The sequence below is a fragment of the Antechinus flavipes genome, chromosome 4 (assembly GCF_016432865.1).
Source record: "Antechinus flavipes isolate AdamAnt ecotype Samford, QLD, Australia chromosome 4, AdamAnt_v2, whole genome shotgun sequence".
NCBI lineage: Eukaryota > Metazoa > Chordata > Mammalia > Dasyuromorphia > Dasyuridae > Antechinus > Antechinus flavipes.
Window position 1 is genome coordinate 276,236,073 of NC_067401.1, and position 26,273 is coordinate 276,262,345.

Here is a 26,273-nt window from a genome sequence, read left to right on the forward strand (position 1 = left end):
CAGATTTGAACTAGGATTGTGACTATGCACAAGAACAGAGAAAGATGAATTCAAGAGATGTTGTGGAGGTAGAAATTAGAAGATTTGACAATTAAGTGCTTATGAGGAATATATATGAGTGAAGAGTTAACAATGAGGATAATATCTATAATTTATAGACCATTAAAATTTATCTAGAAAGACTTACATGAACTGATGCATAGTAAAGTGAACAGAACCAGGAGAACATGTTCATGTAAGCACTACTGTTTGATGAAGAATTGTAAATGACTAGCTATTCTCAGCAAAATAAAAATCTAAGAAAATTACAAAGGACTAATAATGAACCATATTATCTCATTTCAGAAAAATAGCTGATATTAATTGAATACAGCCAAAAGCATGTTATTTTTCACTTTATTTGAACATTTTTCTTTTATTCGAATCTTCTTATACAAAATGACTAAAATGGAAATGTTTTAAATAATTGCAAAAAAAAAAAGGGGGGGGGGGGGCTGGAGGGATTTTTGTGTACTACCAGCTCAATGGCCCTACAGAGATATATGTCAGTCAAAAATGCTAAAAGGATCTTAGGCTGAATTAAGAGAGACAGAAACCATGAGCAACAATCCCAACAAACTCTGCCCTGTCAGAGCACATGTGGAATATATATGTTTACTTGTGGAATCACATTTTTAGAAGAATGCATGAGAAAATTACTATGTCTTAAGCTATTTATGCAAATATCTTAAAAATGGATAATGCTACAAATTAAGACTATGAATTAAGTGTTTAATAATATTTAAATATTGCTACTTATTTCTCTGCAGTCAGAAGTTTCATAGAACATCTGTTTCTCATACTAATCAAAAAGCTATAATTAAGTTTCTTCTAAACCTTTATAATGTTAGTTTTGCTACTATCTATCAAAAGCTCTGAAATAACATTATGTGTGCACTTCACTACTCTTGATTTCATTAAACTTATTTGTGCTAGCCACAGAAAATTCACTTTTCTGTTTAGACACTTGTCCCCATCTGTGGTTTTAGTCTTACTTATATACATCTAAGTTTTGGCTTGAATCAGAAATATATGAAAAGTTGTAGGTTATGAAGAGACTAGCTTAAATAGCTAGAGGTCTCTTATACCTACTATGACATTTCTGTATTCAAATACCGAATTCATGCTGCTAACTTGCTTTGGATCTAAGTTCTTCCTCCCAAACATTCCATGTCTGGTTTCTGATGAAATGGAAAAATCACTTATAAAGAGCTTACTATATGTTTCAAGAACTGTGTTAAGCATTAGCGAAACAAATATAAAATTGAGATAATAATCCTGCTCAACAAACATGTTAAATAGAGGAGACAATACATAAAAGAGTGCCCATGTTTCACAGTAGATGGAAAGTTCAGAGAGTACACAGATCCTAGTCAAGAAGTTACTGAGGTCAATAACAAAAGTTTATAACTATTTTCACCATGTCTGATTGTAGGTATTCTCCTTAGACTGCCTTGAATTGATAAGTCAGAAGAAGGTAGTGAATGACAAAGCTCCCATTTGATAACTGTTTCTCCATTCCTGTCTCAAAGTGCTCCCATATGGACTTAGGACTTTCTTTTGCTTGAATGCACAGACTTTTCCTGCATTTGCAGAGCTCTATAGTCCATAGCCTGTGCTCCATGAACTATCATTTTCTTGAAGGGATTATTCATAGCATAAAAACACTTGATATTGGTCTTTTAAAGTTCTTCTATGTTCACAGATATTATTACTGTTATCAGATGAGAAAAGAAGCTAAATGACTTGATTACACAATTTGTAAATACCTGTGATAGGAAATAAAAACCATCATGTTTGAATTCAATCATCTTTTCATTATACATGCAGTAATGCTACCAATTAGATTGTAATATTGAATTTATTAGCAACTACTATCTAGGAGAATCTAAGATCCTATACTGATGAATAAGATATGGGTAACAAAAAAAAAAAAAAAAAAAAGATATAGTCATAAGCAATTTAAACTCTTAGTTGGCCACATGCAACTATATAATAGTTCTTTTAAGAGACAAGAAAGGTATCTCAACTGAGATAACTTTTAGAAAATAAAGATATCATTATTTACTAGATACTAGCACAATTAAGTTTCAAATATTCCATAAATAAATTCTCTATTTTCTCTCTAAGAAAAAAGAACCTTAGAATAAGACTGCTTCTGTTGGTTAAAAAGAAAGAAGCCTCCTTAGAAACTCTCAGTTCTCACTTATATAATGGTGCTTTGCATCTACTTGGGGGCTCCTGGTAAGAGCTTGCTATTGTTTAAGCTATATCCTTTTGGTACTTATAGCCTTCCATTTTTACTAAAACCCATGCACCATAATTGGAAAAATGCTGGATATGGATGTGGAAAGACCCACATTAGAGTCTTGGCTCTATTATTTACTACCTATGTAATTTGAAAAAATTCTCTTAACTTCTCTGGCATACTGTCTCCATCTGTAATAGGAGGGAGATGAACTAATAAGCCTTTAAGGTTCTTTTCTAAATCTGAACAGTAGCAGAATTAAAAGTCTTTTTTTAAAAAAACTCCATTATGAGAGTACAATTCCTCATATTTTCTCTGAGTTCATTCATATACTTGAACTTAAGGAGTAAAGGTCCTTTGTAGGTTAAGACCAATACCAATGCTATATTACCTAATAAGCCTCCTGTTCTCTTCATTTTTTTTATTCCTAACACTTTTTCAAGGGTAGGCAACAATATAGTATAGAAAAATCAAACTTGAAAATCTAGAAAGCCAGTTCAAGTTCTTTCACTAAAATGATACCACATCATTGGGGAAAGCATAATCTTTCTTGCTGTTTTACCATATTTGTAAAATGAGAAAGTTGTACCAGATAAACTTTACAATCTTTGTTAAAATACTTGATGTCTCCCTGCCTCCCTTCTATAATGTAGGATTTATCAGAAGCTATACACCACTTGGCAAGCTATTTAAATCACTTCTCTGATTTAATTACCATATCTATGCTGATGATTCTAAAATCTATCCATCCTGCTCCAACCTCTCTGCTGACCTTTCTTCCATTTCCAATTGCCTTTCACACATCTCAACTCAAAATGGCCAAAATAGAACTTATCATCTTTCCCTCTAAATTTTCTCCCACTTTTTACTTTCCTTTTACTACAGAAGGTACCACTGCTCTTCCAGATTTTCAAGCTTACAATCTAGAAGCAATTTTGGATTCCTCTCTATCTCTTGATCCCACTATGCCCCAATACCAACTGTTGCCAAGGTCTATTAATATCACTTTTATAACATCTCAAATATATATTACCTTATCTCCTCCAACACAAGTCACCACTCGGGTCCCTCTTTCTTTAATACCTGTATTATCACAAAAGCCTGCTAGTGGGTCATCCTGCCTCAAGTCTTTCCTCACTCCAATCTATACTTTGCTCAGGCACAAAAGTGATTTTCCTAAAATTTAACTCTAATCTTCTCACAATCCCCCAAATCGAAACTCAGTAAATTCTAGTAGCTTCCTACTGCCTCTACCTGTGATTAAATAGAAAAGGCTCTGTTTGGCATTCAAAGGCCTTCATAATCTAACTCCTCCATATCTTTCCAGTCTTTTTATACCTTACTCCCACAGACACACACTTTGATCCATTCCTCCTGGCTATTCTACAAACAAGACACTTGATCTCTTGGTTCTGAGAATTTTCTTGTCATTCATGCCTGTAACATTCTTCCTCAGCTGTTTCAACTATTGACCTTTCTGGTTTTCTTTTCTTTATTTAGTCCCAATTACAATGTACCCCCACTTTTTTCAATAGGAAGCCTTCCTGAACCCCTCTTAATTCAAGTGTTTTCCTTCTATTAATTGTATCCTATTTATCTTGTGCAAAGGTTGTTTTATATATATTTGATTGCATGTTGTTTCCCAACTAGATTATAAGTTCCTAGTGAGAAGAAACAATGTTTTGTCTTTTTTTTTTTGTATCCCGGTGTCTGGCACATAGGTGCTTAATAAATGTTTAACTGATTTGACTATAGAGTGCTTGTTTAACTTACAATGCCAAAAATGCTGAGGGGTGGAGCCAATATGACAGAGTAAAGGTGGGAACTCACCTGAGCTCACAAAAGAGATCATAAAAAAGACAAACAGGCAAAAATGTTTGTAGCAGCTTATTTTGTGGAGGTAGAGAATTTGAAATCACAGGGATGACCATCAATTGGGGAATGGCTGAACAACTTGTGGTATATAATTGTGATAAAATACTATTGTTCTATAAAAAATGAGGAGCTTTCAAAAAAACCTAGAAAAATCACATCAACTGATACAAAGTAAAGTGAGAACCAGGAAAACAGGATACATAACAATATAGTATAATATTCACTGTGTACTGTGAATGACTTAGTTATTCTCAGGAATCCAGTAATCCTAAAATAATTCTGAAGGATTTATGATACTACCCACCTCCAGGGAAATAAATGATGGAATGTGAGCATAGACTGAAGCATAACTTTTTCACTTTCTTCATCTTTCTTGCTTTTTTGGGGGGGGAAAAGGGAGGACTCCCAACTCCAGGTTATTTTTGCATGTACTCTTTTTTTCAACTCTTCTTCAGAATCCCTAATTTCTTTTGAAGTTAATTTAAATAGATCTTTTCGCATGAAGCTTTTCCTGATTCCTATGGGTGTTAGTACTTCACCCCCAAATTATCTTGTCTTTATTCATATTTGTTTTATATGTTCTTATTTTATAGATACAACTGTGTTGCATACTGTCTCCTCTGAGAGACTGTGAGCTCTCTGAGGGTATGAACTGCTTTATTATATACTTTACATCCCTATCATCTCACAAAATGCGTAGCGCACATTAAGATTTTAATAAATGATGCTGATAAATGATCTAGCTAATTCATTGTAGGTAGATAATCTTTTAAAAGACTAACTTCATAGTACTTGGTCTTTATTGTAATTTAATATATTAGGTAGGAGGTGAACTTTTAAGAGTCATCTTGTTTTGCTATTTTTTTTTTAATTTTAAATTGTGTAATTTCCTGATTTGTTATATTATTAAACATCTTTCAGAAAAATGAGGCCCTCTGCTGGAAAGTTCCATATTATAGACTTTAATCATATTTAAGGAAAACGAAACTAAGAAAATAAAAAAAGATTAAAATTAGGCTATTTACTGTCATCAAGAATCCTCCAAATATACTGTCTAAACTAATAAGGTCATGTGCTTTTTATGTTATGTTGGACAAACAATGAGTAATTTGAATGTAAAGCTGCTTTAAAATTTATATAGATTCATTCAGACCCCCTATCGTGAGTTTCCAAGAGTCTGAAGAAAATAACATGTAAAGGTTAAATTATCTTCTGATCTTGGGCATACATCTCTCCAATCATATTCTTTGTGTTACTTGCAAAATTCTTGCTAGAGAATGACCCATAATGTATGACCCATACATAGTCTGTACTTCTTCTTTGCCCTTAGGGTAGCCTACAAGAGGTAAATCCTTTTAGAGCCTTGTGACATTATTTCATGATTTATACCCATGCAACCTCATCAGAAGAAACTTTCTGTTAAAACGCTGAGGAAAAAGTGTGGGGTCATGGAAAGCATTAAGCAATTTGTTGTATGCAATTTAGCTTTTTCTCCTCTATAACTTCATTGTCCAGATGCAACATCTAGTGAAAAAGACATGGATTGACAGACTGGTCTTTCTGGTTGTAACCAAATGTTTAATATTGGATTTCAAAATAAATAGTCTTCATCCATTTGTTATTTTACTATGTATAAAAAAAAAAATACCTAGGCAAAATTTTTCTGCATATGAATACTTGGACAAATCTAGTTGCCATTCTCATCTTTGTTTTCTTTCTTTCCCTTCAAAGAACATTTTCATCTTTAAGAGCAACAAAGTTCCAATTAGTGTAATTTCCTGAAGCAGGGTTGATTTTGATAATATCCATGAATTTCTGTTACCTGAAGTTAATTGCGTATTTTTATAATGTGCTGTTAAAGAAAGAAACAAAGAAAAAGTGTTGCAATCAAAAGTTACCTAATAATCATCATAAAATATCAAGTTATATTAGGATATTCCAAGGCCTCTAATTTAATGAAAAGATTCTATTAAATTCTGAAGTCTCAAGGAAAACCAGAACAACTTATATTGAAGTTAAACACTCAGATTATTAAGATTCTCTCTTGCTATTCTAGCTGATTCTTAATTTTATCAATATTTGGAATCTAAAAAGTTCTGGAGTTTATCAGATGTACACATAATTTTCCACTGTCATCTTGAGACGTTGCTAACCAATTCAATATTTTTAAAGTCATGTTCCCTTTTAAGTGTTTTCTCTGCTAATTTAACTCCTTGTTTTAACTGCATTTTCTTACTTTTGAGATTTAACTCCCCACCCCCTCAATATTCATCTATTGTTTACCCTCTTTGCTTTTTAATGTTAGATTTGCCCCTGAAGCTGACCTTTTAAATTTACACTATCTCCACTTTCTCCCAGGGAATTTCCTTTTCATTAGTTTGCTCCAAATAGCTTTTAGGGGGTGGGGGGGATAATAAGGGCCCCAGTAGAATCATAGTTCCTGTTCCTTCAGTGCTCACAGAGAAACATGCTGGCTTTCTTCTCCAGTTCTCTCTAGTCTTTAGTTCTTTTTTATCTTTAGTTCTCTGACTGGGGTGAATCAGTGATTCTGATTCTGAAGGAGCTGGTAGGCAAAAGGGCTGATTCTCAGCCACCTGGTTTTTCCTGAATGGTCACCCCAGGCAAAAGGGAAGCGTGATCCCATCTCCTCTATACCTTTCTTCTTCTACAAGTGAATGAGCAAAATAATTGTTCTACTTCTGGTGCTTAATTCTGCTTTTGGAGGCATTTTGATGGTGAGTGGGGATTGGAGAAAATTGCCAGTTCTCCATCTTGCTGGTCACATGACTTATCTTAAATTCCAATCAAAAAAACAATAACAGTGTTTCTTACAAAATTTCATCTTTTCTTCTTCCAGCACCAGTGAGTAATGAATCTCTGGTTACCTTAGAGAAATATATGTCCCTTGCCTGCCATCACTTACTGTTCCATCATCCTCATTCACCTCATCAATACCTCATGCATATCCCTATATTTCTGACTATTACACTGTGCCTTATTTATTTAATAATCTTAATCTTACATACTTTACCTTATTCATCTTTTTTAAATATTTAATTAAATTTCACTTTTTGATTAAAAAATCTATCATCTCTTCCTTCTATCCCTCACCTCAAACTAAGAATAAAAGAAAAACAAAATCCCTGTTACAAACATGTATAGCCAAAGAAATAAATTTCTGCACTGATCATCTCCCTCCTTCCCATCTCTCTTTCCTTCCCTGTCTCCCTCTCCTTTCCCTCCTCTCTTCTCCTTCCTCTTTTCCTCCCCTCTCCTTTCACTTCCTGCCCCCCCCATTCTATCCCTGTCTCACTCACTCTTTCTCTTGCTCTTGCTTACTCTTTCTCTCTCTGAAAAAGCGATTAGGGAGTCAGGTTTAAAACTCACCAGTGGAATTTGGGGATGAGCAATTTTCCACTTCACTACTTTGTTTTTAGAGGCAATATAGTCTCCACTACACAGGTGCTATAACCACATTCATCATATCAGAAAAGCAGCATGACAAAATGTTCATTAAGGATAGTATAAACATTAAAGTTAAAAAGAGTGGGTGTCATCTTTTTATAATAATAAATTTGGGATTTTGTGTAGATTAATAGCCTTCAATAGCTCCTCTAATATTTGTTATCACCACTTTCTTTATATCATTATATTTGGCAGGTTTCTTTAAGCAGCAAGTCAGACCCATGATGCATATATTAGCAGCAGGAATACCATGTCACTGAGATTCTTATTCAGCTCAAGGAAGATCCATTTCTTCTTACTTCCTAATACTTGCTTACTTAGAATTCCTTGAACATGATATTCAGTTGGCTATTGTGCTTTTACACTGATTGTTCATCACTCCTAGAATATTTATCTAAGACTCAGACCAAATACTACTTTTTACCAAAAGTCCTTTTTAGTCTTCCAAGTTGGTATTGTATCTAATTACCTATATGCTGTTTCCCACATTAGATTGTAAACTCTGTGAGTAATCAGTGGTTCATTTTCCTTTTAGTTGTATTTCCAGCTCTTAGTATAATACCTAGCATGAAGTAAATGGTTAATAAATTTTAAAAAATAAATTCATGCAGACCAATCCTTTGAAATACTATAGGAGTTTTGAAAAAAAGATAATTTATTTATAAGAATAAACACAATCTTTTCATCAGGTGACAAGGAAGATAATTTAAACTAAAGTATGAAGTTGTAAATGAGACACTAGAGAAGCTCCTTGTTTCATTTTTAACTGTCTATATCTGGACTATGAGGGTATAGAATGCACTTAATAAATGCTAGCTTATTGATTGGGCAACCAAGTGGCAAATTGGACATAATGACAACCCTGAAGTCAGGAAACTCATCTTCCTAAGTTCAAACCTGGCCTCAAGAAACTTACTCATTGTGTAATTCTAGGCAAATCACTGAAATTTCTTTGTCTCAGTTCCTCATATTAAAAAAGGGTCTCTAGTGAGTTTGTATTCCAAAGACATCAGAAAAGAACCTACATGGACAAAAATGTTTATATCAGCCCTTTTTGTAGTAGCAAGGAACTGGAAATTGAGTGGATGTTCATCAGTTGGGGAATGACTAAATAAGTTACAATATATGAAGGTAAGGGAATATTATTGTTCTATTAGAAATGATGAGCAGGCTGATTTCAGAAAAGTCTGGAAACACGAATAGATGCTGAGTAAAGTCATCAAAACCAAGAGAACAATGTATACAGTAACTACGAGATTATGTGATGATCAACTGTGATGGACTTGGCTCTTTTCAACAACACAATGATTCAAGGCAATTCCAATAGACTTGGGATGGAAAGTGCCATCCGCATCCCGAGAGAGAACTATGGACACTGAATATGGATCAAAGCAAAGTATTTTCATCTTTTTTTGTTTTTGTTGTTTGTTTTATTGTTTATTTTTCCCCATATGCTTTTTTTTCTTTTGATCTGATTTTTTTTTGTATAGCATGATAAATATGGAAATATATTAAGAAGAATTGTACATATTTAATCTATATTGGATTGCTTATTGTCTTAGGAAAGTGGGGGGAGAAAAACTTGGAACATAAAGTTTTCCAAAGCTAAATGTAGAAAACTATTTTTGCATGTATTTGGAAAAATACTATGATATTTAAAAAAAAACAAAGAAAAAAATATGCTGGAGAAGGAAATGACTCCAAATAAGGTCACAATGAGTTAGAAACAACTATAATAATTGAAAAGCAGGCTTATTGATTGATAGCAAAAAAATATGTGATATGAAAGCATATATTTATATTATACAAATAATTCCACTGGGAAGTACTATGATTTGATTTTAAAGTAAGAAGGACTGAGTTTGAATCCTCCCTCAGAAACTTAAATTTACTAGCTGTGTAAACCCAGACCAGGGGTCCTCAAACTACAGCCCGTGGGCCAGATGCAGCAGCTGAGGATGTTTATCCTCCTCACCCAGGGCTATGAAGTTTCTTTACTTAAAGGCCCACAAAACAAAGTTTTTGTTTTTACTATAGTTTGGCCCTCCAACAGTCTGAAGGAAAATGAACTGGGCCCCTACTATTATAAAAGTTTGAGGACCCCTGACCTAGACCAATAACGCAATCTCAACTTTTGTCATTAGTAAAATGGAGATCATTATAGTACCTTACAAGATTAATATCAGAATTGAATTCAAAATCTAAAGACAGCCCTTTGCAAATTATAAAGAACTATGTGAACTGCTGTTAGTATTCCTGCTACTGTTACTGATACTACCACACTAACTATTACTACTACTCTCACAACACACTTCTCAATGCCTCCAGAAACAATAACAATTACCAACATCAATACCATTACTACCACAACTACATAACCTTCAGTGCCTCCAGAAAAGTCCCTAAAATTATCAGTTACTAATGACTTGCTAATCTGTACTAGTAGAGGGAATTTCTACACTTAGAATTTTCTAAACAAACAAAATGCTAGATCTATTCCCTGACGCTGAATTTGCAGCAGGTTATTATGGGGAAGATTTCATCTAAAAGTAAGAGATATTATGAAAGAAAGAATGAAATAAAAGAAAAGCACATTTAAGGACTTACTGCCTTCTACAGCTAATCTCTACAAGAAATTATTTTTAGACTATGAGGAAAAAGTATCTAGTTGTTGGCAAAGAAAAAATAATTTTTCATTTTTTATTAATAATTAGTTTTGTTTCTTTCCATTACTAGTAAAGGAAAAGCATAACTGTATTTTATTAAACACTATCTCAAAATTTAAAGGACCAAATGCAGTTATCATGTGATCTGAGAAAATATGCAGCTCAAAATAGAATAAGGTTTTTTAATAGAATCTTGAAAGCATATGATTCTAATATTGACTTACATATAGAATTGAGGCACCAATATTATTATGTCAATTTAATCACGCTTCTCAATTTTGAAATAGATAAGTTTAAAAAGTGAAACTAAAAGTTAAAAATATTTTTGAATCCTGATATTTATTTTGTTCAATAACTATTTTGAACATATGCTTGTAAAAACCACCTCCAGGAAACTTTATTCATGGCTCATAATAATAGGACAAAATGATAATTTGGAAGATGTAATTAAACTTAATTATTAAAACAGCAAAGAGAATTGTGCAAAGCATTAGTTAAGCTAAAAAAAAAAATTAAGTGAGATATGGTCCCTCCCATAGATTTTCTTCCCCAACATGGGGAATTACATGCACACATGTAATTACAAGATTATAATGCACACCAAAAAAAAAAGGTAAAAAAAAAAAAAAAAAGAAAAGAAATAAGTGCAATTAGGGTGGAAAAGTCACTTATAACTGAGGTACGAATTGGCTATTGAGGAGAACAAACCCTTTAAGCACAAAGGATTCATATACTTAGGTTCAATTGGTTCAAGAAGTCTGATGCCTCCAATCACCAGATTTCACATTTACATAGGGCTTTATAATTTATAAGACATATTATGCAATATATGTCATGATTCTCAAGTAGCTCTATAACAGAGAAAAACAAGGATTATCATTTTCTTCTCATAAACTAACTAGGGTTGTTTAATATGATAGGACTGCCATGTATTAGAGGCATTACTTGGATCTAGTTATCTGACCACAAATCTAGCAATCTTTTTTTTAATCTATGATGCTGCTTCTTATAGACATTAATGAAAATGAAAAGTAATTAAGGACTTGTTTAAGCTTGAGAAAAGCACTATTTATCAGGTAAATTATAATGGGGAACACTGCAAACTGGAAAGGAGAGACAGGAATCTATAGATGTAGAAAAAAAGTCGATCAACTATCAAATTTACAATCACTAATTATTACAGATGCAGTTTTTACAGTTCTGTAGTTATAGACATCAAAATTCTGACAAATGACTGGCCAACCAAATACCAATTCATTAATTGATTATTAATTCAAACAAAAAGAAGTGCAGCTTTTTAGGGGAATAGAAGGTCTAACTATGTGAGAATAGTGTCCAAAGTTTCTATGGTAATAAATGAAGAGAGTAAAATTACTTTAGTAGAAGAAATTATAAACACTACATGTTTCTTAGGTCCACCTTTCCAAAATTTTACCATGCAAGACTCTTATGCCAAGATTATTTGAGTGACAATCATTTATGAGAACAAAAATCTCTACCATGGTAAGTAAATCAATTATAACTTGTACCACCAAGGGATATTTTCAAAGGAAAAGATTCATTACAAAACTCTCTTCTCCCATGATCAATGTTTAAACTACCTGATATTTTAAGTTCACTCTGCATTAGTCTTTGAATCTGGAGAACAAATTCCTCAAACCTGTACAATTAGAGGAATTATATTATTAACACACTTACTTTAGAAGTTTTTTTTTTAATAAATCCCAAGTAATGAAATAAAAATTTCTGGGCCAAAAGTTCTTTTTATGACATTATGACATTAAAGCAAGTTTTATGACATTAAGACAAGAAGTGCACAATGGGTGAGTATTTCCTAAATCTATTTGAACCCTAAGCACTTTTTTGCCATATAAATTAGTTTATAGACAAGAGGTTCATAATGGTTGAATATTTTCTGAATCTATTTAAACCCTAAGGGTAATGTTCTTTGTTCGGTTTCTTGGGAGTCTTTGAGGCAGCCTTCTTTTCAGTTCAGTAATCACCAGAAGAGTAGCCAGGGGTTCAAATCCTTTATTATTTCTTTGCCTGATGCTGGGCAGCTTTCTGGAGAGTCTTTCAGTCTGGCCTTGGTCTTAGTGGGGGAAGTGCAGGAGGCCAGGCCAGCCACCAGGAAGACAGAAGATTGAACTGAATTTCTCCCCTTGGCTCTGAGAGCTTAAGCTCCTGCCACCAGTCCAGGTCTTCTCTGCCTCTTTGAGCTTTGCTTCTTTGGCTCTCAGTCCCTGTTTATATGCTCCACACTGAGTATAAATCAATCATTATATCACTAGGAAAACATTATTTGTTGTAAGATTAAATCAATCATACTGAACAATGCTAAACTAGATAACCATTGTCTCTATCAATTCCATTTAGTACCTTGTAAGCATCTTTGTGGCATCCAAGTTCAGAGTTCTGGCCCATAGTCCCTGATACATAAATGTTTGTTATTTTGACTTGACTGTTTCCATTAAAAAAACAAACAAACAAGGAAATGATGCTGTGTTTAAGTAGTTTGAATATGTAGTAGCATCCTAATCTTAATGCTAAGATTTGCTTCTTAGGAATGTAAAAAATTAGAATATTTCTGTTATAAGATTAAACAGAAAATTGTTATGAATGTACTTAAAAATATATAATTTTCAGAAGAGAAAAGTCAAAATTTTGTTTTAATGATTTATACAAAAATTTTTCAAGGCAAGACAAGAAGGAAGTTATAGCTAAAAAAAAAAATCTGTGTTTATGGAATGAATGAATGCTTTAAAGCTAACAAAGCACTTTGATATATGTTAAATGATTTAATCCTTACAAATCACCAGACTAATCTATTCTGGTTTTCTCAAAAGCAGTTTTCTATAGTATGCTAGACAAATTCAACTTCAACCATGTCTAAGAAATCAATTGTTTTATTAAAGTAGAACTTTATTTAAATGACAAATAGTTGAAAATCACATTTCCAGCAAATAGGAGCTATACATGAGAGGTAAGTCTATTGTCACAGCACTGAATTCAGTAAAAGCAGGGGGACTCAAATATTTGAATTTTGGTAGTAGATGCTTTACCTACAGGTACTCAGTTCTTTAGGCAATTCTTCTTTTAAGTAGCAATTTTAATTAAGTGTTAAAGGAGTTTCATTGGTTTTCAAGTGAAAGTAACTTAAATGACTAAATGACAATTGATTTCTTAGTAGAGGGGAAAAAACCAACCCAGAGCTGTAAAGACTAAATTCAGAGAATTCTTATGTTTGCCGAAGTCTTGAATCATTTACTCTATGTCTGTCACAAAGTCAAAATTACCCTCTGAAACTCTTCTCTGTGATCTTACTTAATATAAAGAGTATTACTTATTAACCAGATAACACATTTATGGTAGATAAGTAGACAAGGAAATGTGATGAAGATCATTCAGTGCCACTATATAACTTTGTTATAAAGAATGCTATTTTATGATGATGTTATATTCACATAACAGAATTTGGATATAATGAATATAACTGTAACAAAACATTTGAAAGGCCTTACGTGACATAAACATCTGGTTATAACTCTGAATATTTAAGAAGGAAACTATATGTGAGTCAACAAATTTTTAATTGATTGATTTGTTTTTCCATAAATTTTAATTTTTATTTTTCCCAGTTACATGTAAATCATTTTTTACATTTGTTTTTAAGACTTTGAATTATAGATTCTCTCTCTTTCTTTATTCCCTCTCCCCTCATTGAGAAGGAACATGTGAAGTTCTGCTAAACATTTCTATAAGTCATGTGAAAGAAAAGAGAGATTTGACACTCTTCCCCTCAAAAAATAAATTCGAGAAAAATGAAATTTTTAAAACACATGCTTCAATTTATATTCAGAAACAGTCAGTTCTTTCTCTGAGTGTGGATAGCATTTTTCTTCACATGTCCTTTGGAGCAGTTTTGGATCATTGCATTGCTGAGAAAAGCAATGTCATTGATAGCTGATCATCCCACCAACACTGATATTATTTTATATACAGTACATTTCATTTTGTATGAACTCAGGGAAGACATTCCGGGTTTTTCTGACAACATTCTGCGCATTATTTATTGTAGAACAATAATATTTCATCATAATCATAAACCACAATTTATTCAGCCATTCCCTAACTGAAGAACATCCCTTCAATGTCTAATTCTTTGCCCTGAGAAAATAGATACTATAAATATTTTTGTACATATAGGTCCTTTTACTTTTATTAAAAATTTATTTTGGGACACATGCCAAGTAGTGGTATTGTTAGGTCAAAGAGTATGCATGATTTTATACTCCTTTGGGCATAGTCCATATCTTTTGTTGTTTTATCAACAGGTGAGTGGTTCTTGTTTTTAATAAATTTGAGTCAGTTCCCGATATATTTGAGAAGTGAGGTCTTCATCAGAGAAACTTGCTTCAAAATTCTTTTTACAATTACTAATGATGACTAATCACCCATACCTCCATTAATTCTATTCTCTTCTTTCAGCCTGTCTCTTCTCAAGTGTGTAAACTTACCTTCTGATTGTATCGACACAGTAATAGTTTTTACAAAGATACTTCCACATCTATACTATACAAATGAAATGATACTCTATAAGAAATTGAATGAAATACTCAAGTTGCTTTAGAAAGCTAGAGTGACGATCACAAATAAAACCTTCTGATCCTCCATAAAGTACCAATATTACAATATTAAAAAAAAAAGACTATAAATCAAGTAAAAAATTTTTAATCAACAATTATGAATTATAATTTTTTCATAGTATAGATTTAAACTGTTCAATGAAAGTTAGAAGTTAGATAGGGAGAATAAAGCTAAAAGAATATTTATGTAAATTTTTTATTCATTATTTCTATACTGAAATTTAGATGAAAGTTTCTTAGGCCTAATGTGAGAAGAAAAATTTTATTTGTATAAAATATGATTGGGTGTACTCATTATGAAAAACTGATAATAATTTGAGGCAGTAAATATGGTCAGGCACATTTAGGTTAAAGATGATGTGTATCTCTCGGAAAATTGCTAAGGCCTCAATTACAATATCCAAAATAAGTAGATTGGAATTTTGTGAAAGATAATATATTTTCTTAGAACCAATTATAATCAAAATTTTTTCCAACTTTGCTAAGAGGCCTATTTTCCCTTCTTGAATTTAGTCAGGAAGCTAATGGAATTAATTTTAAAATCCATTCTAAATTTGAGATGGCATAGCTTAACCTATTTAAGAAAACTTCTCATTCCATGTGAAATTCGACACTTATCAGCTTATATTTATTTTTTGTCTAACATTCTTTGAACATAAATATACACAAGAAAAATTTTAATCATAAAATAAGATCAAGAAAGAATCTGAAGATTCATAAAATAACATAAATTTTCTAAGTTATATTTAAGTTTATTGAAACTTCCAATTATTTCAAATCATTTATTTTCAAAGTAATGATATCTGAAAATAAATGAGATGGATGATTAAGGGAAAATGGATAATATAAATTGCACTATTAAAAGAATGCTACATTGAAAAATCAGTAAAGAAAATTTTTTATTCTCAGAATATTTTATGTCTTTTATACTGACCATATCTGGAACAGTAGATAGAAATAACAGCTGTGAAGTAGGCAAAAATCCAGCAGATGGCTCTCAATGTTCAATTTTTAAAGGCACTAGTAAATTTCAATTTCCAAAGAAATCAGTTTTTTTTTTTAAATTTTAAATCTTAATGTTAATGTCATTAAAAATCAAACTAATTGAATTTCTTGAAAGATATAATACTGCATAAGAAAAAAAAGGAAATTTTATAGTGCTAGAACATATTTCAAAAGAAAATATAAGAGGAACTAAATGTAATGTTTGAAATAGAAAGGAAGAATAAGAGAAAATTCCAGTGATTAAGAGGCATAAAAACAACACTGTACCATAACTTATAGAAATTTGATTACACAAAAGTCAATAAGACTTGAGTTCAAGTTTCATCTCTGACATATACTAGATATGCAACTTTGGTTAAGTTAATTAAGGTCCAAGTATCCTCCGAAAATCTTTACAGCTAACTTGAAATGAAGAATGTTAAATGTTCCTAACTGGACATTCCCTACATTGATGCAATCATAGATCTAGTTAAAAAATAAAAAGAAAAATTTGATCTTATAGAATGTTAACTATTTTCCTATATATAATTTTTCAACCTTATTATTCCACCAAAATTGCTTTCTCCAAAGTTTGTAATGACCATTTAATTGCAAAATCCAATGGCCTTTATCATTCCTCAGTCTCCTGGATCTCTCTGCCGTCTTTGACATCTTTGATCACTCTCTCAATAAGTACTAGCTGAATTAAAATTATAGGAAAATAATTTAATGTATTAATATACACATACAATTATGAAAAAAACCTAGCATGATAAAAACCACATGAAGCAATTACAGATAAGAAATGTCAAACAAAGATAAGAGAATGGGTTATAAAAAGGGAACATTAGGATCAGAAATTCCGTTCAGGAAACATTTACAGAGCATCCATTTTATGGAAAAATGTACTAGAAACTATTGGAGTTAATAAAGAAAAGAAGACAATTTTTGTCTTTAAGAGAATGCAATGTTTTGTGGGACAGGTAAAGCTAAAAAGGGTATTAGAAAATTAAGAAATGAGAGAAATATCTGATGCCTTACTGTTTGAGGATGGGAATCTGGATCAGGGAATATTGCACGTAAGATAGAGATAAAATGAGAGAGCATTTATTACATGCTGGGCACTGTACTAAGCAATGAGAACATGAATGAAATCATGGAGGACAGTCCCTATTCTAAAGGACCTTACAATATAATAGAGGAAAATACATTTATATTGGGATGCCAAAAAAGGGTAGAGGTGAAGGAAGAGTATCTATTAAGAAACAATGCAATGGTGGAGAATGGAAATGAAAATGAAAGTGAAGTGAAACATGGCTGGGATCTTTTGCAAAATAATGCTGAGAATGAAAATGTCATCAATAATGGAAAGAAGGCCACAAAGGGGAGTTGTCCTAGGGTGGCACAATGGCAAGTGAACAGGAAAAGGTAGAGCCTGATGTAATTTAAGGACAATATTTGACTTAATTTTATTCATTCTATATTCATTAGTGAAACTGGTTTACAACTCTTGTTTTTTATATTATATTTATCTGGTAATAAAATCAACACTATATTAGTTTCATAAAAGGTACTGGGATAATGATCTATATTTCCCTATTTTTATAAATAAATAGGAAATAAATACAAAATAGAGATTATTTTTACTTATAAGTTCTTAAAGAATATCACTGTAAAATCCAGGTCCAGGTATTTTTTAGATTGTTTTTTGCAAGGAAATTAAATCATTGATGACAGAGTTAACTCTTCTAATTTCAAATCTTGTGATCTTATAATTTTTTTTAAAAGTCATTTTCTACAGGGTCTTTTTTGGAGCAGTTTCTTGATATAAAATTAATTACCAGAATTATGTGATTTGTTTGAACATTGGGTTTCCTCTATAAATGTATTGATGTTTGTCTAACTTTTTCTTCTTTCTTTTTTTTTCTTACAAAACTCTTTACTACAAGGGACATCTCTAGAAAGAAAGATGGTAAGAACATGCAGAAATTGAGAGATGTAAAAACAAAACGTATAAATAAAAACATATACATGTATTTTTAAAAGGAAAAGAAACTGAAGCCCAGAATGGGGGGGAGGAGGAGAATTGTCCTAAACCTCACAACTAATAAATAGATGTACAAAGAACTCAAAATCAGGTTTTATGACTCCAAGCCCAATTCAGTATCATTCTTTTTGTGCTAAGAGTAACTTTTGAGCTCAAACATTAGGAAACACAACTTAAAATGCAAAATAACAACAATGACAATAATAATAGAGCAACAAAATATTCCTCTTTATGATTTTAAAATTTCTTTTGTGCATATTATAGACCCTCCTCTTCCATTTTTAATTTTACAGATTTGTATTCTCAGTCTTTGGACTAAATTTGGAAGTTGTTTTGCAATTTGAAAGTTGTTAATTTAATTGGTCTTTCTGAAAAAAGCAATTCTTAGTTTTAATTAACTTCATTTTGTTTTTCTTCTTAAATCTCTTGTTTCTATTCTCAAGCTTATAATCTCTTTTTTTTTTAAACTTTTTCAGAGGTTCTTGTTTTGATTCTTTCCTAGTGTTTGAATATTTAAGTTTAATTTACTTATTTTCAATTTTATTTCTTACTAATATGACTTTGATTAAAAGAATAACTTTGGCTAAATTCCTTAACTTGCAAAATTTCTGGCATATACTGAGCACTTACATACTTGGGGTTTTATAGATTGATCCCACACATGTGGTACTGACTTTTAAATATTACAGTACAGTCCTTCCCCCCGCCCCACCCCATTTCTTTTTAAAATTCAATTACTCTTAAACAGATAGCTTTTTCAGGCTCTATGTTGTATACTTTGTATAAATTGTTGTTGTATACATTGTATAAATTTGTATTAATTTGACTTTTATTTAATTTTATGGTATGAAAACATAGTTTGCATAACTTATCCATATTTAAATTTATAAGGAACAGCTATACAGTCTACTATGTGATTAATTTTTGTGAGGTTCTGATTTTTATTTAAAAAGGAAGTATAGTCCTCATTTTTCTTTTTTAATTTCTTTCTTTACTTTCTTTTCGATTTATCTTTTTGCTAATAAATGTAGATATTGTTTAGTGATCATTATCTTTTTATGTTAATAAAATGCACATATTTATCCTAAATAATAATTAGATTAGATTATTATCTGATGTCTGTTACAATTATTATATCAATATAACAAAAATACATAATTTTAAGTAAAAACACTAAATTGGTTGTATGCTGTTACTTTCATTAATAAGTTGTCAATAAGTTTGTAATCCCTTCTCCACTGTTTAAAAAGGTCTCTCTTCTAAAGCATCATTGTGGAGTTGTGAAATGATCTAACCACTCTGGAAGGCAATTTGGAACTGCCCAAAGGACTATCAAACAGTCTCTGTATTAGATATGCATAAAAGCTAAAAAAGGACCCATGTGTGCAAAAATGTTTGTAGCAGCCCTTTTTTCAGTGGCAAGGACTTGAAAATGGAGTGCATACCCTTCAGGTGGGGAATGGCTAAGTTACATTATTGCATATGAATGTAATGAAATATTATTGTTCTATAAAAAATGATGAGTACGCTGATTTCAGAAAAGCCTGGACTTACATGAAATGATGTTAAACAAATTAAGCAAAACCAAGAGAACATTGTACATAGTAACAACAAGATTACGTGATGATCAACTGTGACGGATTTGGTTCTTTTCAACAATAAGGTGATTCAAGAAAATTCCAGCAAACTTATGAAGGAAAGTGACATCTACATCAAGACAGATAACTAGGGAGATTGAATGTGAATCAAAGCATAGTATTTTCACCTTTTATTAAAGTTAAAAAAAAAAAAACTGTCCGAGAGAATAAAAATTAAAACATATGGCATAAATTTTTTTTAAAAGAGTTAAAAAATAAAAAAGGTATCTCCTTCTAGAATTGGGAAATGAAAGATGATAAATTCAGAATGAGGGCTTGAGGGGACAATGGGATGGAGAAATCCAGACCTAACTTGCAAGAAACTCAGATTGAGAATGAGGAGAAACTCAAGATTCTTAAGAGGTAATGAATTTAAGACAAAAAAATCCTGGGTGAGAGAGTAGAGGATCAGATCAAGGATAAAAGTTAAACTTTTAACCTATCAAGGGGAAGGGTATGTCTCCCTAAGTGAAAGTATAAAGGAATTAAAAACCAGTGAAGATATAGATATTAAAGTATGGAGTAAGGGGAAAACATGAGCTCTTGATTGTGTAATTCTGTGATTTTTTTTCACTAATGTAATAGGCAAAGTGTTCTCAGACAAAGGCTAATGAGAAGAAGATGGTGACCTTCAAGAAAAATGAGTTATTAAAGCACCCCCTACAATAATAAAAAGTAAGAATGAACAGCAGTGAGAAGAAGATATTGAGAGCAAAGAGATAACTGAAACTGAGAACAGTCAGGGATTAAGTGTCAAAAAAGGAAAAAAAATTGTTCTTTTACATTCCTTTAAAAAATTTATCTTAATTATATAAATTTTCTTCATATGTAGTATTTTGTTCCTTACTATATCTATAAACCATACTAATTATTTTGTAATAATTTCACATTTCATATAAAAATATCAAGTAATAATGTAATCAAAACATTAAATTAAATTATAAAATGTAACTGAATTTAGCACTGAATTTCTTCCATAAAATGAGATGTACATAGAAAATAAAAATATTGATATTCTGTAAAAATATTGTAAAATTGTATAAAAGATTATATAAAAGTAGCAATTTTACCTTATTGAAGAATATACATAACCAAAAGACTTTTAAGAGATATATAATAAAGATCATTTAAAGATCAGATTTTACAACCTTTGTGAAAATATATTGCTGCTTTTTAAAGAGTTTGTACTTTTATTAGTTAGGGAGGTATTTTTAAAGAGTGAAAAATGAGAGTTAACACTAAGTTTATGGCATTTAACTCAAATCAAAGAACAAACTATGGCAATTATAATGCAATATGGAAGGTAATAATTTCAATCATACTTTCCTTAAAAACATGAAAACATACTCAAAGAAAGGAAAGTGCAGCCTATCATGGCATGTATTTGTAATGTGTCGTTTAGCTTAATTTTCAAAAATTAAGGTCCAATTACTTCAATTTAAAAAAAAAAAAAAAGATTTCTCATCAGCCCCTTACCTGTTTTTCAGCATGTCCATATTCCGGTCCTTGGTTTGGCAAAAAATAGCAAATGTGGCCATTATTTTTAGCTTTTTCTCTTAAAGCCATAGCTGTTCGTACAGTGGCATTTCGAGCATGCACAAAAACCATCACCTAAAACAAAACAGAAAACAATCTATTCAGTAGAATACAAAAACTACAATAAGTTTTTAATTAAATATGAAATGCTTGTTTTAAGAAACTTTCTTTCCATTGATATCAGTCATTCAGTTCTTTTAGCACCATTCCTCCCCCCCCCAAAAAAAAAATGTGTTTTACAGCCATACTCCCCAGAGAAACCAAAGACTTTGAAGAGGTGCATGACTGAAAAAGAAATTTAGTAAGGATGCTATATCAGGCACTATACTAAGAATTAGGGATACAACAACACGCAAGTCAAAGCCTAGAAAACTTACATTCTAAAAGTTAAGACAATATATCAAGAGGAGACAGAGTGGGAAAGAGTACGAGAAGATATACTGGGAAGGGCAAAATCATTGGGAAATGTCTAGTAAATCACATGGCCTGGTTCTGGGCAAAACAAAGTGAGGGTTTAATTTTTACAGCCAAGGACCCACAGGCAAAGTCCAAGTTCTGGCTGAAGGAGGAAGATAGTCCAAGGATATAAACAGGCAGTTTTCATATAAAGAAATCAAAGCTACCAGTGGTCATATGAATTTGGAGGGGATGAGGGAAAACTGATACATACTTTTACTTAGCAATATCTTGGTGTACATGCCAAAGAACTCATTTAAAAAAAAAAAAAAAAACTACACAACTATTTATAGAAGATCTTTCTGTGGTGGCAAAGAATTGGAACCAAGCAACTAGGGAAGGGCTAAAAAAATAACCAAACTGCAGTATATATGACTGTGATAGAATATTATATGAGAAACGGTGAACAGGATGTTTTCAGAGAAACCTGAAAGACTTAGAAGAACTAATAAAAAGTGAAATGAGAAGAACCAGGAAAACATTGTATATGGTAAAAACGATACTACATGAAGATCATTTGTGGATGACTTAGCGATTCTCAGCAACATGATAATCCTAGGCATTTTCAAAGCACTTAATGATGAAAAAATGCTATTCATCTCTAGAGAAAAGATCTGGTGGAGACTGAATACAGATCAAAACCTAATTTTTTAAACTTTATTTTTCACTGTTTGCTTTGTATGTGTTTTCATAATATGACTAATGTGGAAATATGTTTTGCATGACTGCCCATGTATAATCTCTATCAAATTACTTGCCTTTTCAAAGCGGGGTAGGAGAGAACTTGCAAGTCAAAATTTTTAAAAACTAAAGTTAAAAGTTGTTTTTACATGAAACTGGAAAAACAATATTCAAAAATATTCTAAAAGCAATAGAATCATGGCATGTACGCCATGATATTGCTAAGTAAAAGTATGTATCAGTTTTCCCTCATCCCCTCCAAATTCATATGACCACAGATAGCTTTGATTACTTCATATGAAAACTGCCTGTTTATAGTCTTCATTACCTACAAAATAAAAAAGAATAGAATTATATCACAGTAGAAACCATGACTTGTTAAACTGTTTCTTAGAGAGATATTGTTTGGGGGCAACTAAGGACGACCTGAGTTCAAAGCTAGTCTCAGACACTTAATACTTAGTAGCTGTGTAACTTTGGACAAAGTCATTTAATCCTGATATTTACCTTATGCTTTGTGTCTACTGAACCCAGCTCTTTAGGAACTATCTCAGGCCAGATCTGAGCTCAAGTTTTCCTGATTTCAGGCCCAGAGCTTCATCCATTGTACCTCTAACTTCAGACTATATATGTAGGGATGAAATTATTTACATGCTGTCTCCTATTTTTTTCCCCATTCTAGGTATCCCATGAGCCTATGAGTTGCATGGACCATGCTAAATGCTTAAGGGTTAGGATAATAGCATTAAGGAAGGAAGGAAGGAAAGAAAGGTGGGAAGAAAGGTCTGAATTGGGGTGAGAGAGGGAGGAAGGCTTCAAATTGAATATAAATAGCAATCATTTTTGCTTTGGCCATAAATCCTGAAGGTCTTCCCCTCCTATATTTATCTATTTATAGATTTTTAAAATAATATAATATATAGTTATTTTATTATTATTTCACTAGGTGAAAGAGGAAATTCTTTCACTCAATTGCTACCTAGCCTTAATCACTGAACATTGAAGACATTAGCTTAAAAAGATCAAGGTTACCCATTGAATCTAGTGTCCTCTATAGTTGTTCTGATTTATATCTGGCCATTGTATTGGATGCTCTGGAGAGGAAAGAGAGGTACATGACTTTGCACACTCCTCCCTCATTTAAATTCAATTCACTTGCATGTCATGGTATCATCTTCCTAATGTTGTGGTCCTCTTTGAGAATGAAGACAAACAACAATACTTAAACCCAATTGCCTCTCACAAAGGAAAAAGAGAACAAAGAGAGACAGACAGATTGTTTGATTGACAAATATCTATTCTTTTCAAAGTAGATATTTTATAGACAAGCCAATCTCAAAATGACTAAAAGAGAATTCCACTCCCACCCCTGCCCCCCCCCCAAAAAAAAAACCTTTGGAACTTACATATTTTGCTGAAGTCACTTTCACCCTTCTAATCACTCAAGTGATTAACTTCAGTACAATCTGACTTCTCATTCTCCCTCATCCCAAATATCAAATCAGCTGTTAAATCATGTTCATTCTGCCTTTACAAAATTTCTGAAATCTCTCTTCATCTCTATTTTCACAGCCAATACATTTGCACAGTCTGTGCTACTGCAAGTGTCCCTATCTTTAGTCTTCCCCTTCCAAATGCATATTCTAAACAACTATTATTTTTTGAAACATTATAAAATTTTCCTTCTCAGGTTATTTTTTTCTTTCTAGATCCAATTTTTCTTGTGCAGCAAGATAACTGTATAAATATGTATATGTATATTGGATTTAACATATATTTTAACATATTTAATAAGTATCGGACTACCTGCCATCCAGGGAAGGGGGTGAGGGAGAAGAAGGGGAAAAGTTGGTTTTGCAAAAGGTCAATGTTCTTTTTGCAAAAAAGAAGGTTTTGCAAAGGTCAATGTTGAAAAAATTACCCATGCATATGTTTTGTAAATAAAAAGCTTTAATAAAATAATTTTTTAAAAAAAGAAACATTATGCATTGTGCTACTTCATGTATACAAAACCAATCAAACTGTCCTTTTTCCTGTTTGTTAAAGATGGTACACCTTTTGAAATTTCTCTCCTGTTAAAAATTGATTCAAGAGGCAGAGTCAAGATGGTGAAGAGGACACATGTTTCTTTCTGACCTTCTCCTAGGACCGTCACACTAATTACCAAATCCAACCTCTGAATTAGCTATGGACTGGCAGAACCCACAAATACTGGGAGTGTAACAAATTACCAGCAGAAGACAATATCGGGCATTGAGGGAAGCAGGCCAAGCACAAGTTGGTTGAGCACAGAAGCTGCAAAGTGCAGGCAAGACAGAGTCCCGGAAGAGTCTATGACTGGAATCTACACCAGTGTTGGCTACTCTGCCCTGGTTGCAAGCCAGTAGATCAGCAGAGAAGTTACAAAACATCCACTATGAACACAAAAGGTAAATAGTGAACCCCAAAATGCTAGAATTTCGTGGGACCTGGCCAGCACAGGGAGTGAACACAGACTCAGTGCAGCCACTGTCGCTTGTAGAATAACCTTGGACAACCTCCTTTGTCCTAAAAACAGATCTTTCTTTTTTTTTTTTTTTAAATAACTTTTTATTGACAGGACCCATGCCAAGGTAATTTTTTACAACATTATCCCTTGTACTCACTTCTGTTCCAATTTTTCCCCTTCCTCCTTTCACCCCCCACCCCAAGATGGCAAGCAGTCCTATACATGTTAAATATGCCACAGTATATCCTAGATACAATATATGTGTGCAGAACTGAACAGTTCTCTTGTTGCACAGGGAGAATTGGATTCAGAAGGTAGAAATAACCCGGGAAGAAAAACAAAAATGCAAACAGTTTACATTCATTTCCCAGTGTTCTTTCTTTGGATGTAGCTGCTTCTGCCCATCATTGATCAATTGAAACTGAGTTGGGTCTCTTTGTCAAAGAAATCCACGTCCATCAGAATACATTCTCATACAGTATCATTGTTGAGGTATATAATGATCTCCTGGTTCTGTTCATTTCACTTAGCATCAGTTCATGTAAGTCTCTCCACGCCTCTCTGTATTCATCCTGCTGGTGATTTCTTATAGAACAGTAATATTCCATAACATTCATATACCACAATTTACCCAGCCATTCTCCAACTGATGGGCATCCATTCATTTTCCAGCTTCTAGCCACTACAAACAGGGCTGCCACAAACATTTTGGCACATACAGGTCCTGTTCCCTTCTTTAATGTCTCTTTGGGATATAAGCCCAGTAGTAGCACTGCTGGATCAAAGGGTATGCTATGCACAGTTTGATAACTTTTTGGGCATAATTCCAGATTGTTTTCCAGAATGATTGGATTTGTTCACAACTACACCAACAATGGATCAGTGTCCCAGTTTTCCGGCATCCCCTCCAACATTCATCATTATTTTTTCCAAACAGATCTTTTTAAAAAAAAAAAATGAATAAAAAAAGCAAAAAGAACTCTGACCATAAGTAGTTTTTATGACAAAAGAGAAGAACAGATTTCAAACTCTGAGGAGACTAAAAGCAGATCATCTCCAGATGAAGTCCCAAAAGGTGACATAAATTGGTCCCCATCACACAAGGCTCTCCTAGAAGAAATTAAAAAGGATTCTAAAACTGAGCCAGAAGAAAAATGGGGAAAGGAAATGAAAATTTTACAAGTGGGTTTGGAAAAGACAACACAGAAATTATCTGAAGAAAATTCATATACAAAATAGACTTAGTGAAATGGAAAAAGCATATAACTTATTAAAAGATAGATTTGACAAAATGGAAAAAGAAAACAACTCCCAGAAAAACAGAACAGCTGTAAGTTATGGTATGCTGGACAGAAGACCCTTGATTTCTAGAAAGACTGATCGTCCTAAGTGATGAGGAATCTGAGGAAAGAGTAAGAGTGGGACTGATTGAGATCCTGATGCACCATTGGATGCCACAATTATATTTTCAATAGAATAGTTGTCATAAGAAATGATAGACATGA

At 32.4% G+C, this 26,273-nt stretch overlaps 1 protein-coding gene across 1 annotated transcript in view; it reads right to left on the reverse strand.

Annotated features, from left to right (window-relative positions):
- ASCC3 (activating signal cointegrator 1 complex subunit 3) overlaps window positions 1–26,273 on the reverse strand; it is a 307,241-nt gene that overhangs the window by 183,540 nt on the left and 97,428 nt on the right. Inside the window, 1 exon segment of the mRNA XM_051997447.1 lies at window positions 21,084–21,218. Within this exon segment, the coding sequence (XP_051853407.1) occupies window positions 21,084–21,218 (135 nt within the window).